The 18,092-nt window shown below is 38.5% G+C and overlaps 2 protein-coding genes across 2 annotated transcripts; both read right to left on the bottom strand.

Annotated features, from left to right (window-relative positions):
* Positions 1-289: 289 nt before the first annotated feature.
* Positions 290-1,104, bottom strand: LOC123909202 (miraculin-like). The gene has a single exon (XM_045959994.1). The coding sequence runs from the start codon at positions 1,041-1,043 to the stop codon at positions 426-428; it is 618 nt and encodes a 205-aa protein (XP_045815950.1). The 5' UTR covers positions 1,044-1,104; the 3' UTR covers positions 290-425.
* Positions 1,105-6,060: 4,956 nt separating this feature from the next.
* LOC123909445 (miraculin-like) lies at positions 6,061-6,805 on the bottom strand. The gene has a single exon (XM_045960286.1). The coding sequence runs from the start codon at positions 6,741-6,743 to the stop codon at positions 6,126-6,128; it is 618 nt and encodes a 205-aa protein (XP_045816242.1). The 5' UTR covers positions 6,744-6,805; the 3' UTR covers positions 6,061-6,125.
* Positions 6,806-18,092: the final 11,287 nt, after the last annotated feature.

An 18,092-nucleotide genomic window follows, 5' to 3' on the forward strand; every position in this document is an offset into this window, starting at 1 on the left:
TATTGTTATTGATAGAATATGAATTTCTCTACTTTAATTATAAGGATAATTATTTTCTATGTTATTTGCAATGTAAAATTGATGATAATTTTTTTAAATTGTAATCCTTCTGGTCCTATATATAAGAAACACAATGAGAAAAACACACGGTTAAGGTGGCTTATTTTTTTTATTAAAAATTATATTTTTTTTTTTATTTCAACATGTGTGTAGATCACACTGCAATCTATATATATATATATAATTTAAAAAGTTACTATCAGATGATAGACATTAATAGATTATGATATACTTTAATAGATTTTATTTATTTCATTTGTAACAAGGAAACCATACATACTATGAGGATCCCAATAAACATTATTTAAAAGGAAATACATATATTTATATATTTTTATGCATACAATTAAGAGAAGCTTTATAGATCAAGCTTGTTGAAATTTAACTTTGAGGGGAACATCACTTAGAGCCAAACGTTTATTTCCCTTTTCATCCACAAACACGCCAACATCCTTACACAAATGCTTGAAAGATTGCACCACACTAGGACAATACACCAACTTATAAGCATCACCATATTTCTCAATCTTGAACCAATTATTGATAGTTCCCCGACCTGGATTTCCTACAACACCGCCAGTAGTCACAAACCATTGTCGCTTAGAAAAATCAAAACGATCAAGCTTCCACACAGTGGAACAATTTGGAATAGAACGACGAGATGAGAACTTGATGTTTAAATCAGTGGAGACACGAATAACACCTTTTTTTGGGTTAACAGGTGTAAAAGAAAGTGGCAAGCCTTGATATCTATTAACGACAACAACATCAAGAGGATATCTTTGTCCAATGCTTGCAAGGCCAAGACTTGCACCACCTCTCGAAATAGGTATAACCGGAAGAATATAGTAATTAGTATCAGCTCGGAGTTTCTTGCCTAATGTGTCAACCACTTGTTCATTTGAAGCATCGGCTGCTCCAAGAAGTGGTTGTGTGCTTAAGAAGGCAAAAAAAATGACAAATATTAGCAATGTGATTTTCATTGTTTTGGTATGCTTTAATTATTTGAAAGTTTGGTTTAATTTATGATCGATGGATGGAGCTTATGGTACTTGAAGAGTGTCAATTTATAGAGGCTATAGTACAATATTTTTCTATGGGTAGTAGTCTACTAATTAATGCCAAGGTTATGACCAATACAATTGGCCTATGAGTCATTATAATATAATTTTTTTTTTTTTGATAAAGTCATTATAGTATAATTGCTATTTTAAATCTCACCAGCATAACCCGGAGGTTCATTTATTCATATTTTGTTTCATGTTGATCACTTAGCTTTCTATTAATAATCATATACCATGGGAGTAATGATACTAACTTGCAGGGGCGTCTCCGAGTTTTAGGAGGTTCTGTGCAAAATATAAAAGTGGCCCCTTAATAAAAAAAAAAAGTTATCGATTTAAATTGCATATAATATAAAAAAAAATTTTGTAAACATATAAATTATCAATATTAAATCTTACATTAAATTAAATGGAACAAGAAATACAAAATAATTATCTTTGAATATAACGTCAAAAAGGAACATCATAATCTAAGATTAAATTTTATGCAAAGATTAAAATGGACTAGAACTATATTTACGAGTATAGATAACTAATATATTGATACTCATGATATTTATGAACATTAACAATATATAACTATAATTTTAGGGCCTAAAAATTAATTTATTAATATACATATGACATTTTATAGCTATAAATAATATATAAGTAATATTATAGGACCTCAAAATTTTGAGTTGAGGCCCTCAAAATTTTGAGGCCCTATGCCGTCGCACACCTCGCACATGCATGCGAGCCGCCTCTGGTAACTTGTAAGGGTTCTAAATATCTATTCTCTCTGTTTTAAATTGTAAGTCACTTTACATTAACAATGAAACATTTAATGCTATTTTTAATCTCCCAAATGTTTTTTATCACGGCTTTTAATTTTTTGTTTGTTTTTTTGCTTAAGTGATTTGAACACAGTCCATTGATTTTGAAAAAAAAACTTTATATTGACTTTGTTAGTGAAAATGTCTACATGACTCAACCATTCAGCTTTATTCACTCATCATTTCCAAATTATGTCTGCAAATTAAATAAAGCACTATATGGTCTAAAGCAAGCACCATGAGCTTGGTTTAATGCTCTATAAACATTCCTCCTACAATATGGTTTTACAAATGCCAAGAGTGACATGTCTCTATTCATTTACAACTCCGGTTCCACAACCGCCTATTTTTTAGTGTATGTTGATGATTTATTACTATGCGGGAACAATTCTATTTTTCTAGATCAATTCATAATGGCACTTGCAGAAGAAAAAAAAATTCCCTAAAAGATTTGGGTCAACCAAGCCACTTTCTTGGAGTTGAAATAATACCAACAAAGACTGGTCTATTCGTTACACAACATCATTATATCAGAGATATTCTCCTTCGAGAAAACATGGGTGATTGCAAACCAGTGTCTACTCCAATGGCTACTTCCTTTTGTTCACAACCTAAACCCGACTCCACGTTGTGTGACAGTAAGGAATTTCGCAGTATACTCGGTGCGTTACATTATCTCTCAATCACACGTCCCGACATAGCATTCCCAGGTGAATAAACTAGCACAACAGTTGCAAGCTCCTACAGCGACAGGCATGCAAGCTTTGAAGCGAGTATTGCGCTATCTCAAATCCACCATCTCAAATGGTATCCATCTTACAAGATCATCAAATACAAGCCTCACCAGCTTTTGTGATGCAGACTGGGCAGGAGATACAAAGGACAGAAAATCAACAGGTACTTATTTAATTTATTTTGGTCCCAATATCATTTCTTGGTCCTGCAATAAGCAACCCACGGTTGCAAAATCATCAACCGAAGCCGAATATCGTACTATTCCAACCACTACTCAGGAGTTACTTTGGATTCAAAACTTATTACAAGAACTTCAAATCCCATCAACTACTCCAACAATATTCTTAGATAACATTGGAGCGACTTATCTATGTTCAAACCCAGTTTTTCACTCTAGAATGAAACATATTGCCATAGATTATCATTTTGTTCGCGACCTCGTTGCTGCCAAGAAGCTTCAAGTTTCACATGTTCCAGCTAACTGATCTTTTTACAAAGCCGTTATCATCTACGCAAGATCACTTTCTCAAAGATAAGATTAGATTTATTGAGGATATCTCTATCTTGAGGGGGCGTATAGGAGTATTAACTACCTAACCAAGTCAACTATCAATTATTATAATATCATTACACATCATTGTTATTATTATGTCATTATTTACAATTACTCACTTGCCAAAAGAAACATATATATGTACGTTGGCAACATCATATGTACGTTGGCAACATCTTGTATATTAATACTCCCTATTATTGTGAATGAATATATTGCTTCCAGTATCCATTCTCTATAGTTTGTGAGCTCCAACCATGTCGATGTACATTATTATTGACGTACATTGTTATTATAGACGGATATGTTTGGCCTCTAATACCGGTTCACCTCAGAGTGTTCTCGAATTTAAAATGAACAGGATATTAATTTGTGTTACACTTATTTATTTATGATTTAAAATTAAATTAGGAAAATCATGTTAAAGATTGACTGAATCAGGTACCTCATTGTAGTCACCATCGTAGATTGGTATAGGAACTCAGGCTTGAAGTCTCATCCCATTACTCTTAATATTTTTCAGATAAGCAGTGTTCACGTGGTAAGCAAGCAAGGGAGTAACCGAGTTAGAGGATGAGGATTGCTACTTCTCGTTATTATTATGTTGTGTCTTATTATGTTTTGTATAAGACTATGTTGTATTCGTATTTTACCTGTTTGTCTAATGGACATGAATTTGTAATTTAAACAATTATGTTGTGATTTTAATGTATATAGTACCGTAAAAAAATGTACGACCCAATTATATTCTAGACAATTTAATTTTTTTTTTTAAGCAATCTAGATAATTTAATGTGAGGCATTATATCTCTCAATACCCTCACACTATCAACAACTATAAGAACAAAACCCTGCCATATATAATTATGCTACTTTGAGTTTCTAAAAAAGACACATACCTTATTCCTGTAACTGATTGTCCTGAGTCTTAGATTTAAGAAGTTCCACATTCCTTCCCAATAAAATTATCACAAGTGTAAGGTGGGTTAAGTCTTTTGTTGCTTAGACAAGTGAAGGTTGAACACTTTATAAGTGAGAGGACCCATAAAACTAACGTTTTGAGGTTTTGGATAAAAGTGTGCAGTGGTGTTCTACTCACTTGTATAATTGTTCTTAAGTCCAATATGGATGATCCCTTGGCTGCCCACTCGTGTCCCAACAACGGTATCAGAGTCGATGGTTCGATGAAGGGTTTGACCGGTTCCTTGTATCAAAAGTCCTCCTGACAAAGGTGGTCATGTGGTATGTCACGTTAAGTGTAGCGGCAACGGCGGTGCAAGTGTATCGACAAAAAAAGCTTCCACTTGAAGGATAACATAAAGAACTGAATGACTTACACTTGAGGGGGAGAATGTTGTGGCAAGTGTGTGGTGATTTAAATCTCACATTGCTTAGAAAAATGGAGGTTGAACACCTTATAAGTGAGAAGGCACATAAACCTCATGTCTTAAGGTTTTGGGTAAAAGTATGGTGTTCAACTCACATGTATAGTTGTTCTTAAGCCCGGTGTGGATGATCCCCTGGCTGCCCACTCATGATCCAACAATGGTATCAGAGCCAATTGTTCGATGAAGGGTTCGACTAGCTCCTATTATCTAAAGTCCTCCCGACAAAGGTGGTCAGACGGCGTGTCCCATTGAGTGCAGCGACAATGGCGGTGCAAGTGTACACATGGAAAAAGCTTCCGTGTGAAGGGGACAAATAATTACTCACACTTGAGAGGAAGAATGTTATGGAGGTTGATCACTTTATAGGTGAGAGAACCCATAAACTTAACGCCTTAAGATTTTGGGTTAAGATGTGGTGTCCAACTCACTTGTATTGTTATGAGCCCAATAAGAATAATCCCCTGGCTGCCCCCTCGTGACCCAACAGACTTGACCTCTGGACCTTTACTCCTTAATTTTTTTCACCCTTATCTCAAACCCAGGCCCGGCCCAAAAGCACCTGCAACAATGGTTGTGGCAGCGGGCCTCTCAAATTTAAAAGCTTCAAAAAAATTTATGGGTAGTAGAATTAGTAAAATTGGGGGTGTAATACTTAATACTCCTATGGGGTAGGAGTATATTTCTGTAAAATATAAAGGCACAATTACCGGGCCTAATCTATCAAAAAAAAAGGAAAGAAACACCCTTTTTTTTTACAATAAAAAAACACCGCTAAAAAATAAAACAAGTGAATTAAAAAAAATAATAGGAAACGAGTGAATTATAAAAAATAATATGAATTGTTTGTATACAGTGTAACCAAAAAAAAAAATTGTTTCTATACAGACACTACCACCGTACACCACCACCACCATCGGTCCACTCCACCAAGAAGAACGATGGCCAGCCACCCTGCCCACTCCTCTTATTCGGCTATTCTCAGCAATAACTCAATCAACATTGAAGCTAAAATAAAGGTAAAAATTGATCTTTCACAATTTAGGGTTTCTAAAATTTGAAATTAAAAGCTGCTAGAATGTATTTTAATATTGTTATTGATAGAATATGAATTTTTCTACTTTAATTATAAGGATAATTATTTTCTATGTTATTTGCAATGTAAAATTGATGATAATTTTTTTAAATTGTAATCCTTCTGGTCCTATATATAAGAAACACAATGAGAAAAACACACGGTCAAGGTGGCTTATTTTTTTTATTAAAAATTATATATTTTTTTTATTTCAACATGTGTGTAGATCACACTGCAATCTATATATATATATGTAATTTAAAAAGTTACTATCAGATGATAGACATTAATAGATTATGATATACTTTAATATATTTTATTTATTTCAATTGTAACAAGGAAACCATACATACTTTGAGGATCCCAATAAACATTATTTAAAAGGAAATACATATATTTATATATTTTTATGCATACAATTAAGAGAAGCTTTATAGATCAAGCTTGTTGAAATTTAACTTTGAGGGGAACATCACTTAGAGCCAAACGTTTATTTCCCTTTTCATCCACAAACACGCCAACATCCTTACACAAATGCTTGAAAGATTGCACCACGCTAGGACAAAACACCAATTTATAAGCATCGCCATATTTCTCAATCTTGAACCAATTATTGATAGTTCCCCGACCTGGATTTCCTACAACACCGCCAGTAGTCACAAACCATTGTCGCTTAGAAAAATCAAAACGATCAAGCTTCCACACAGTGGAACGATCTGGAATAGAACGACGAGATGAGAACTTGATGTTTAAATCAATGGAGACACGAATAACACCTTTTTTTGGGTTAACAGGTGTAAAAGAAAGTGGCAAGCCTTGATATCTATTAACGACAACAACATCAAGAGGATATCTTTGTCCAATGCTTGCAAGGCCAAGACTTGCACCACCTCTCGAAATAGGTATAACCGGAAGAATATAGTAATTAGTATCAGCTCGGAGTTTCTTGCCTAATGTGTCAACCACTTGTTCATTTGAAGCATCGGCTGCTCCAAGAAGTGGTTGTGTGCTTAAGAAGGCAAAAAAAATGACAAATATTAGCAATGTGATTTTCATTGTTTTGGTATGCTTTAATTATTTGAAAGTTTGGTTTAATTTATGATCGATGGATGGAGCTTATGGTACTTGAAGAGTGTCAATTTATAGAGGCTATAGTACAATATTTTTCTATGGGTAGTAGTCTACTAATTAATGCCAAGGTTATGACCAATACAATTGGCCTATGAGTCATTATAATATAATTTTTTTTTTTTGATAAAGTCATTATAGTATAATTGCTATTTTAAATCTCACCAGCATAACCCGGAGGTTCATTTATTCATATTTTGTTTCATGTTGATCACTTAGCTTTCTATTAATAATCATATACCATGGGAGTAATGATACTAACTTGTAAGGGTTCTAAATATATATTCCCTCCGTTCCAAATTGTAAGTCACTTTACATTACCAATGAAACATTTAATGCTATTTTTAATCTCCCAAATGTTTTTTATCACGACTTTTAATTTTTTGGTTGTTTTTTTGCTTAAGTGATTTGAACACAGTCCATTGATTTTGAAAAAAAACTTTATATTGACTTTGTTAACCTAAGGTGTATATATCTATTTTTCTTTGGTGTGCATGACAAAACAGGGGATAACCAGAACAAGACACGATAATGGTTTTTAATTTCTGATCTATTTTGATACCAATAACTCTAACTCATGAAATTTTATAAGTTATCACTATTATTATTAACCTAAAACTTTTTTTACAATTAAGCACGTTCAATAGATTACTATCCTATATTAAGATCTAAAAATTATTTTTCAGTATCATTTTAAATCATAAAATCATGTTCACATATTATTATTTACACTTGAGCCGCTAGTTTAATTAACTATGAAAGTTCAACATATCAAGTACAAATCTCACTTGTGGATACTACGGTATATACCCCGTTATGGCTGGCATTCCTTAGTGGGATTTGCTTACGGTCCGATTGGTTCGAGATAGATGGAGGGGAGGGCAGGTGAGAGAGCAATCTTAAAAAAAAAGATTTATTTTTATTAAATCTTTTTTTTTTTAAAAAAAACGTTTTTTATTCTTGAAAAAAAAATTAAAAACAAAAAATCTAAATTATTAGAGAGATTTGATTGGTTAAAAAACGTTTTAAATTGGCAAAATGAATATTTTAAATTCATAGAACATTTTAAATTGTGAGGGAACATTTTAAAAAAATTTGTTTTTAAATTTTGTTTCTTTTTTTCAAGAATAAAAAACTTTTTTTTTTTGAAAAAATGATTTAATAAAAATAAATCTTTTTTTGTCAAGATTACTGATGACAAATCGTCACACTCTCTAATCCATGCCTATTTTAGCAACATTAGATACATTTTAGTAGGTTTTTAGCAATAAATATAAGAGAAATCTAACCATTAGCTTGATTACTTGTTTTGCAAGAAAACAGGAAAAACTGCAGGATTTGAATGATTTTCACTACGCTGGGGGCGTAGCCCATCACGCGCCGCGTGATGGAGCTCACAGAGAGCCAAGATTGGGACCCTGATCACGCGCCGCGTGAGACCTTACCACGCGCGGCGTGAAGCCTTGATGAAGATGAAGATTGCTCTCTGACTTGATCACGCGCCGCGTGATTCTGTTACTACGCGCGGCGTAGTTGATGGATTTGCAACCACGCGCGGCGTGGTAGATCTGGCGCGCGGCGTGGTTGCCTTCTGTATATATATTTTCTGCATAATTCTGTTTTCGGGTTGGAAAATTCTGCAAAATTGATCTACATTCTGGTTTTGGAACTTCCAGATCGCGATTCAAGACTCCAGAGGATAGCTCCAAGCACGTCGAGATCATGGATTCACAAGCCATGGCGATGAAGCGAGGAAGCGAACGAAGCACGATGAGGAGCTAAACTCCTTTGAAGGTAGAATCTAGGATAGTTTAGGATGTAGTTCAACTGAATGTAATCTGCAAATGTTGTAAGAATTTACTCTTTTTATAGTGTTCATCCAATACAATTCTGTTTTTAATGCTTTATAATCCTTCATTAGTGTTATAATGATTTCGAGTTAAGTCACGTGCGAGAGTATTGATTTAATTTCTGAACTGAATTGTATTGAGCATTCGAGTGTCTCCGGTCGAGAGATTGAGGCATAGAGTGTAGCGAACGATTGACGCGCGTTAATATCATTCGTTGTAGGTAGCTTCCGCCCGAGAGATCGGGGGAGTATCGACAACGAATGGAGTGGATTTTGACAAGAGATTGCGATTCACTAATTTGTCGATCTAGTTGTGAACACTTGAGTAAATTCCTATGACATAGTAGATTGCATGTGGTTTAGCTATAGACTAGATGATTCCGATGATTCTACCTCGCTTTTCCTTTATATCAAAGCACGTTTTCCAGCAATTCATTACTCAATATACCCCCAATTTATGTGTATTTTCTGTGAAATGTCTATGAACACAATTCGACTAGTTTGATCACACAATCCCTGTGGATCGATATTTTTATTACTACGTGGTTTTCGTGCACTTGCGAAATATTCCATCAAGTTTTTGGCGCCGTTGCCGGGGATTGTGATTGATTCAACTAGGCAATAGTGTTCATATTTTCTGTGTTTTCTTTATTATTTTCTGTTTTATATTTTTCTCCCGGAGCGTTCTACTTGTGTGTTTCATTGTGCATGCGGAGAACAGGTCCTCAAGAGCTGCAATTTGATCCAGAGATTGAAAAGACAGCTCGCGCAATTCGAAAGGCAACAAGGGAAGCTCAAGCTTCAAGGGGAAGAGTTTTGCTAGGTGATACACCGGACTGTCAAGAAAGGACTGCAGCAACAATGGAGGAAGAACAGGTTCCACCGGTTCCTCAACCGCCAAGGCGTACCCTTGGTGATTATGGGAGGAGAGACAATGACGCGTTGGCAAATCAAGGATTTCAGCCGGCGAATCCTGTCTCATTCGACATCAAGAACACGGTCCTTTCCGCCTTAAAAGAGAATCCTTATTCAGGCTCGGAAGCTCAATGCCCGAACTTACACTTGTCTCACTTCTATGAAGCCTGCGACTATACCGATCCACCGGGGGTGAGCGAATCGGACAAAAGACTGAGGTTATTCAAGCATTCTCTCACCGGCCGTGCTAAAGATTGGTTGGACACGATACCCGCCGGAACTATTGAGACTTGGAGACAGCTGGAGCGGAAGTTCTTAGATCGTTACTTTCCTATTCATAAGTTTCTAGAAAGAAGGGCTGAAATTAGCAACTTCGAACAAGCGGATGGTGAAACGTTGTATGATGCTTGGGAGAGGTTCAAAGTTTGTCTTAAAAGGTGTCCGAATCACGGTTTCGATGGCCACAATCAGATGCAAATGTTTACCCAAGGTTTGAGGGCTCAAACGCGAATGATACTTGACGCATCAGCCGGTGGTTCGTTGAAGAACCGTGACGAAACTGAAGCAAGAGAATTGGTGGAAAGCATGGCTCAAAACGAGTATAGAGCCACTAATGATAGAGGAGCCAAAAAGAAAGGCGGAGTGTTGGAATTGGATACTCAAACAGCACTATTGGCGCAGCAAAAGCTCATGACTAGCCAAATGGAAGCAATGATGAAGTTGCTATCCAATCCGCAAGTCCAAACTTCTCCAATAGGTAAAATTGACAATGTGCGCTGTGATTTTTGTTTGCAGGATCACCCAAATGGCGGATGCTTCCCGGAGGGTTCAGAGGAGGCTCGCTACTTGGCCAATTTCCGGAAGCCGTACAACAACAATAACAACGGTTCCGGGTGGGGGAACGGTATGCAAAGTCAAGGTGCACCGCAACAGCAGCAAAGGCCTCCATCAAGGATGGAAGAGACTCTAAATCAGTTCATGATCATGACCCAAAGCAACTTTGAAGCGATGAAATCGAGTCAAGCAACCTCTAACAAGAATCATGAAGCTTCTATCAAGAATCTTGAGGTGCAAATGGGGCAGCTGTCAAGGCAGTTTTCTATGTTGCAAAACCAAGGAGGTTTCGGTGGAAACACTCATGATAATCCGAAAAATGAAACTTGTAATGGAATCACCTTGAGGAGTAGAGAGATACCGGAAAGGCCAGCTGTGGAGAAGCCCTTGAAAAAGAAGGTCAATGAGGGAGAAGTTGAGAATAAGCAAGAGGTTGAAGTTGAAAATAAGAGACATGAGGGAGAAGTAGAAAATGGAAATCTGTCTAAGGAAGTGGAGATTAGTGAGGATGAAGTAGAAGAAGTTGAAAAACAGAGGGAGATAAAAGAAAAAGAGAGTAAGAAGGTGGAGAAAGGTAAAGGGATTGATGAATCGCCGTATGCTAGGATGCCTTTTCCTAGGAGAAAGAAAGTTAAGACTCTTGAGCGGGAGAAGGAGTTCAAGAAATTCATGAAGGTGTTGAACAAGCTTGAGATGGCCATACCATTGGTTGAGGCTTTGGAGCAAATGCCGAGTTATGCAAAGTTTTTGAAGGAGCTGCTCACAAAGAAAAGAAAACCATTAGATGATGAAATGGTAAGTATGACGGAAGAGTGCAGCGCTCTCATCCAAAGGAAGCTACCTCAGAAAAAGAAAGATCCGGGGAGCTTTACAATCCCTTGTTCCATTGGGGATCTTACTATTGGAAAGGCTTTGTGTGACTTGGGTGCTAGTGTGAATTTGATGCCATTATCAATGATGAAGAAGATACCGGGAGCTGTAGCGAAGCCGACAAAGATGAGTCTCTCTTTGGCGGATAGATCCATCGTGTATCCGGAAGGTATCTTACATGATGTTCTGGTGCGAGTCGGCGGATTTGTGTTTCCGGCTGACTTTGTTGTCTTAGACATGGAAGAAGACAAGAATTGGGAACCCTTGCTGTTAGGAAGACCATTCTTAGCTACCGGACGCGCCCTTATTGATGTGGAATTGGGAGAACTAATGTTCCGGACTGACGGTGAACAAATCCTCTTTAATGTGTTTGAAGCTATGAAACAACACGACGATGACACTCAATGTTTCAGAATTGAATTGGTTGACGAGGTCATTGAAGATATCTTTAAGGTTCAACACTCTTCCTCTACTCTTGAAAAGGTGTTAGTTAACTCATTGGATAATGTGGAAGACGAATGGGAGCGAGAAATTGAGTTATGTCTTAGCAATTTGAATGCTAATCGGATAGATGAAAGTCCTAAGTGTGAAAACCTCCTTGAAGTGAATGATAGGGATCAAACGGAAGAAGAAAAGAAAGCTCCCGAACTGAAGCAACTCCCTTCACATCTCAAGTATGTGTTCTTAAGTGATGATGCTTCGTTTCCAGCCATCATTAGCAGCAAACTCACTCATTTGGAAGAGGAGAAACTGTTGAGAGTTTTGAAGTCCAACAAAGCCGCAATGGGGTGGACTATCTCCGATCTGAAAGGAATAAGTCCCACTTTTTGCATGCATAAAATCAAGTTGGAAGCGGAGTTTAAACCAGTTGTGCAACCTCAACGAAGACTCAATCCTACCATGAAGGAAGTTGTGAAAAAAGAGGTGCTGAAACTATTGGAGGCCGGCATGATATACCCTATCTCCGATAGTGCTTGGGTATCTCCGGTGCATGTGGTGCCGAAAAAGGGGGGAATGACGGTGGTGAAAAACGATAAGAATGAGTTTATTCCATCTCGGACTGTTACGGGATGGCGTATGTGCATTGACTATCGTCGACTCAACACCGCTACTAGGAAGGATCACTTTCCCTTGCCATTCATGGATCAGATGTTGGAACGGTTAGCGGGGCAAGAGTTCTACTGTTTCCTTGATGGTTACTCAGGTTACAATCAGATCACCGTCGATCCGGAAGATCAAGAGAAAACGGCATTTACTTGTCCTTTTGGGGTGTTTGCATATCGAAGAATGCCATTTGGATTATGTAATGCCCCAGCGACGTTTCAAAGATGTATGCTTGCCATCTTCGCCGATATGATGGAGGACACAATGGAGGTATTTATGGATGACTTTTCGGTTTTCGGTAAGTCTTTCGATTTTTGCCTTTCTAATTTGAATGATGTGCTGAAAAGATGTATAAGTACCAATTTGGTTTTAAATTGGGAAAAATGTCACTTCATGGTAAGAGAAGGGATTGTTCTCGGTCACAAAATCTCCTCAAGGGGGATTGAAGTAGACCAAGCCAAAATTGAGGTAATCAAAGAGCTACCTCCACCGTTGAATGTAAAGGGGGTAAGGAGTTTTCTCGGACATGCCGGGTTCTACCGGCGGTTCATTAAGGATTTTTCAAAAATTGCAAAACCCTTATCATCCTTACTAGTCAAGGATACGGTGTTTCTTTTTGATGAGGCTTGTGTGACTGCGTTTAATTGTCTTAAAACTAAGTTGGTGACTGCCCCCGTGATCGTTGCGCCACAATGGGATCTCCCTTTTGAATTGATGTGCGATGCAAGCGATTACGCGGTTGGTGCAGTCCTAGGCCAACACCATAACAAACTTTTCCATGTGATATACTACTCTAGCAAGGTCCTTAATGAGAATCAAATTAACTACACCACAACGGAGAAGGAATTGCTAGCGGTGGTATTCGCTTTGGAAAAGTTTCGTTCCTATCTAATTGGGTCAAAAGTGATTGTTTTTACAGATCATTCAGCTTTGAAGTATTTGTTGACAAAGGGCGATTCCAAGCCGCGGTTGTTGCGATGGATGTTGCTTTTACAGGAGTTTGATTTGGAAATCCGAGACAAGAAGGGGGTAGAGAATGTGGTGGCTGACCACCTCTCAAGGCTGAGCAATCCGGATATTACTAATAAGGAAGAAGTTATTAAGTGTGAATTCCCGGATGAAAATTTGCTTGCCGTATCTGAGTTTCCATGGTTCGGTGACATTGCTAACCTCAAAGCTAGTGGATTCATTCCGGAAGAAATGACGGCACAACAAAAGAAGAAGCTCTTCGCGGATTCGCGACATTATTTCTGGGATGATCCATTTTTGTTCAAGATGAGTAATGATGGCATGATTCGTCGATGTGTGGCCGATAGTGAGATCCGAGGTATTATGTGGCATTGTCATAACTCGCCTTGTGGCGGGCATCATAGTGGCCCAAGAACAGCTGCGAAGGTTTTACAATGTGGGTTCTTTTGGCCAACGATATTTCAAGATTGTATGGAATTTGTAAAAGCTTGCGATGCATGTCAACGATCGGGGGGTGTGTCTAAAAGAGATGAGATGCCGCAGCATGGCCTAACTGAAGTCGAACCATTTGATGTATGGGGGATTGATTTTATGGGACCATTTCCTTCGTCCCAATCTAATGTGCACATTTTGGTCTGTGTGGATTATGTTACAAAGTGGGTCGAAGCTATAGCCTGCCAAGCCAATGATTCAGCCACTGTGGTGCGGTTTCTCAAGAAGAACATATTTACAAGATTCGGGGTGCCGAGGATCTTAATCAGCGATGGTGGGAAGCACTTCATTAATCAGCATCTTGAAAATTTGTTGAGGAAGTATAATGTTAAGCACAAGGTTGCTACTCCCTATCATCCTCAAACTTCCGGACAAGTTGAAGTGTCCAATCGCCAATTGAAACAGATTCTTGAGAAGACGGTTTCCTCCTCTAGGAAGGATTGGTCACTCAAACTCGACGACGCGTTATGGGCATACCGTACTGCGTTTAAAACCCACCTCGGTTTTTCCCCGTATCAGTTGGTTTATGGAAAAGCATGTCATTTACCCGTGGAGCTTGAGCACAAGGCATACTGGGCTGTTAAGCAACTGAACATGAATGCCACACTCGCCGGTAGAGCTCGGTTGTTGAAGCTCAATGAGTTAGAGGAATGGCGCGAAAGGGCATATGAAAATGCGGTGCTATACAAGGCAAGGACTAAACGCTATCATGATGCGCAATTAGTTCCAAAAAAGTTTCACGAAGGACAGTTGGTGCTTCTATTTAACTCTCGATTCAAGTTATTCCCCGGTAAACTCAAGTCCAAGTGGTCTGGTCCTTTTATAGTTAAGGAGGTGTTTCCACATGGGGCTGTGGAAATCTTCAAATCAGGGGAGGAGAATCAGAGTTTTAAGGTGAATGGTCAAAGGTTGAAAGTTTATCGTGGTGGAGAGCTCGTTCGGCACAATGTGGCTCTTTTCTTCCAAGACCCTTAGGGGCATGGAACGTCAAGCATCGGGACGTTAAACAAGCGCTGGTTGGGAGGCAACCCAACGGGTTCTAATGATTAGTTGTTTTGTTTTGCAAGATGCAGGTAGGTGCGCAGCTTTCAGCAGCAAACAGAGCAAAAACAGAGGACTGTGTAGTGAACTACGCTGGAGGCGTGGTGACGTCACGCGCGGCGTCGTGTAAGTGAAGGAAAGAGGTGCCTCTGGAATATCGATCACGCGCGGCGTGAAGGCTTCCTACGCGCGGCGTGATGATGGAAGTGGATAAGTGAGCTCTCTGACTTGTGATCACGCGCGGCATGGTATCCATCACGCGCCGCGTGAACAAGGCAGAGAGGAAAGTGGTTTTGCTAAAGCGATCACGCGCCGCGTGAGGGGAGCTACGCGCGGCGTGATCAACTTGACTGTTTGAATTTGGTCAACATGACCGTTGGATTTAGGGGCTGGAGAGAAATTTTGAAATGGATCACGCGCGGCGTGGAGTAAGTCACGCGCGGCGTCATCAAGTGACTCTGTTCTGATTATTTAAACTCTCAAGTTCTAGCTAAAGACTCACCATTCATCAAGGTTCAGATTCATCTGCTTGGTTTTAGGCTTCAGATCTATCAATTTCACTAAAGTTCTCAAGTGTGATGTGAAGCCTAAAATCAGTGCAAGTGAATCCAGTAACCTTCATTTCATTAATTCAATCTCATGAGGGTTCTTGCAGGTATTAAGGTATACAGTCTGGTGTTTGGTTTTGGGCCCCAGATCCACCCATCTATCTCGATTTTGCACTTTTGTTGGTAAGAAGTTTCAAAAAAATCTGTGAAGTAAGGGCCATTCTGCGTTCTGTTCTACTGCTGCTGCTGCTACTATTCTGCTACTCTATCTCTATCTTTACTTTTTGTCTTTTATTTGCTTGGTTTGTAATAATATTCTGATGTTGCTTGGATATTGGCTGGATGTTTTAAATATGTACTCTGATTTGAATCTTCTTTTGTTTAATTGTGGAATGGTTTTTACTTTAGAGTTTGTTTCAATATTTTGGCATGTTCTTTCTAGTTACTTGAGTATCAATTGCATGATTTTCTCCATGTGTGATTTGTGAAACTTGCAGTGCAATAGCTTGTTGCACTCATGTGATCAAGAGGCAAAGGAAGGGAACGCACACTTTTTGACCGGTTCTTTGATTCGACCCAACCGTGAGGTATTGAGCCAAACACTACTTTTCTTTCTATGTGTGATATCCACTCATGTATTGTCTCTCGATTTTGCTTGTCGTCTTTGTATTTGATTGGTACTTTTGTAGCACACACGAGGCATGTTTCTTGGTACCTTTGAGCCTTTTCTATCCACCCTTACATATAATTATCCTTTGCTTAACCAATTTGAGCTGAAAGAAAATGTTATTTTTGCAAAACCTTCAGAAATTTTTGATGAAAAAAAAAAGGAATGACTTTCTTGGAGGTTAGGCACCTAATTAGTGGTTGATGCGCATTGCTCACCACTAAGTTGGGGTTGCTCTTTGGAATTAGCAACAAATAAAGTTTGGGGTGAGGGTACTAGAGAACGTACAAAAAGTTTTGATTTGAAAAATTGAGAAAAAAATTTTCAACAATTGCAAGGCAAGAAGAAAAAAAAAAAACAAAAATGAAAAAAGACTTGTATGTGAAAGAAGTACAAAAGAAGTGATAGCCTTGAATTCAAAGATTTGCAAAACTTTGTTTGATGATTGAAAAAAGTTCTCTAGTCCACTATAGTTCAAAGGAAAAAGGTGGTTTATGAAATTTTTGACCATAGGGGGATCTAACTCCAAGTTTTTCTACTACTTATCCCAAAATGTCACCATCCACCCTAGCCAAGCCACGTTATAACCCTAAAAGACCTCTAATGTGTGTGCACAAAGTGAACCGAATGAATTCTTAGACTACTTGCAAAATTATTGTTGACTTGCATTGATGTGTTGATTTGAGTGAATTACCCAAACTGAAGAGTGCATGTGAGTAGTGTGATGAAATCATAGAGCTTTGGTCGAAAAGTGTGAACTACTTGAAAATGTCTTGCGGTAACGGTTGTGCAATTGAGCATTGTTTGCAGGTGGATCATTGATCATCAGGTGAGTCTCACGTATGTATGATTCGAGTGATTTTAAGGAAAATGCCAAGGTCTTGACACGAAAGCTTGAGGTAAAAGTCGTTTCCTTGAGGACAAGGAAAGGTTTAAGTTTGGGGTTGTGATGACAAATCGTCACACTCTCTAATCCATGCCTATTTTAGCAACATTAGATACATTTTAGTAGGTTTTTAGCAATAAATATAAGAGAAATCTAACCATTAGCTTGATTACTTGTTTTGCAAGAAAACAGGAAAAACTGCAGGATTTGAATGATTTTCACTACGCTGGGGGCGTAGCCCATCACGCGCCGCGTGATGGAGCTCACAGAGAGCCAAGATTGGGACCCTGATCACGCGCCGCGTGAGACCTTACCACGCGCGGCGTGAAGCCTTGATGAAGATGAAGATTGCTCTCTGACTTGATCACGCGCCGCGTGATTCTGTTACTACGCGCGGCGTAGTTGATGGATTTACAACCACGCGCGGCGTGGTAGATCTGGCGCGCGGCGTGGTTGCCTTCTGTATATATATTTTCTGCATAATTCTGTTTTCGGGTTGGAAAATTCTGCAAAATTGATCTACATTCTGGTTTTGGAACTTCCAGATCGCGATTCAAGACTCCAGAGGATAGCTCCAAGCACGTCGAGATCATGGATTCACAAGCCATGGCGATGAAGCGAGGAAGCGAACGAAGCACGATGAGGAGCTAAACTCCTTTGAAGGTAGAATCTAGGATAGTTTAGGATGTAGTTCAACTGAATGTAATCTGCAAATGTTGTAAGAATTTACTCTTTTTATAGTGTTCATCCAATACAATTCTGTTTTTAATGCTTTATAATCCTTCATTAGTGTTATAATGATTTCGAGTTAAGTCACGTGCGAGAGTATTGATTTAATTTCTGAACTGAATTGTATTGAGCATTCGAGTGTCTCCGGTCGAGAGATTGAGGCATAGAGTGTAGCGAACGATTGACGCGCGTTAATATCATTCGTTGTAGGTAGCTTCCGCCCGAGAGATCGGGGGAGTATCGACAACGAATAGAGTGGATTTTGACAAGAGATTGCGATTCACTAATTTGTCGATCTAGTTGTGAACACTTGAGTAAATTCCTATGACATAGTAGATTGCATGTGGTTTAGCTATAGACTAGATGATTCCGA

The sequence above is a fragment of the Trifolium pratense genome, linkage group LG2 (assembly GCF_020283565.1).
Source record: "Trifolium pratense cultivar HEN17-A07 linkage group LG2, ARS_RC_1.1, whole genome shotgun sequence".
Classification (NCBI taxonomy): Eukaryota; Viridiplantae; Streptophyta; class Magnoliopsida; order Fabales; family Fabaceae; genus Trifolium; species Trifolium pratense.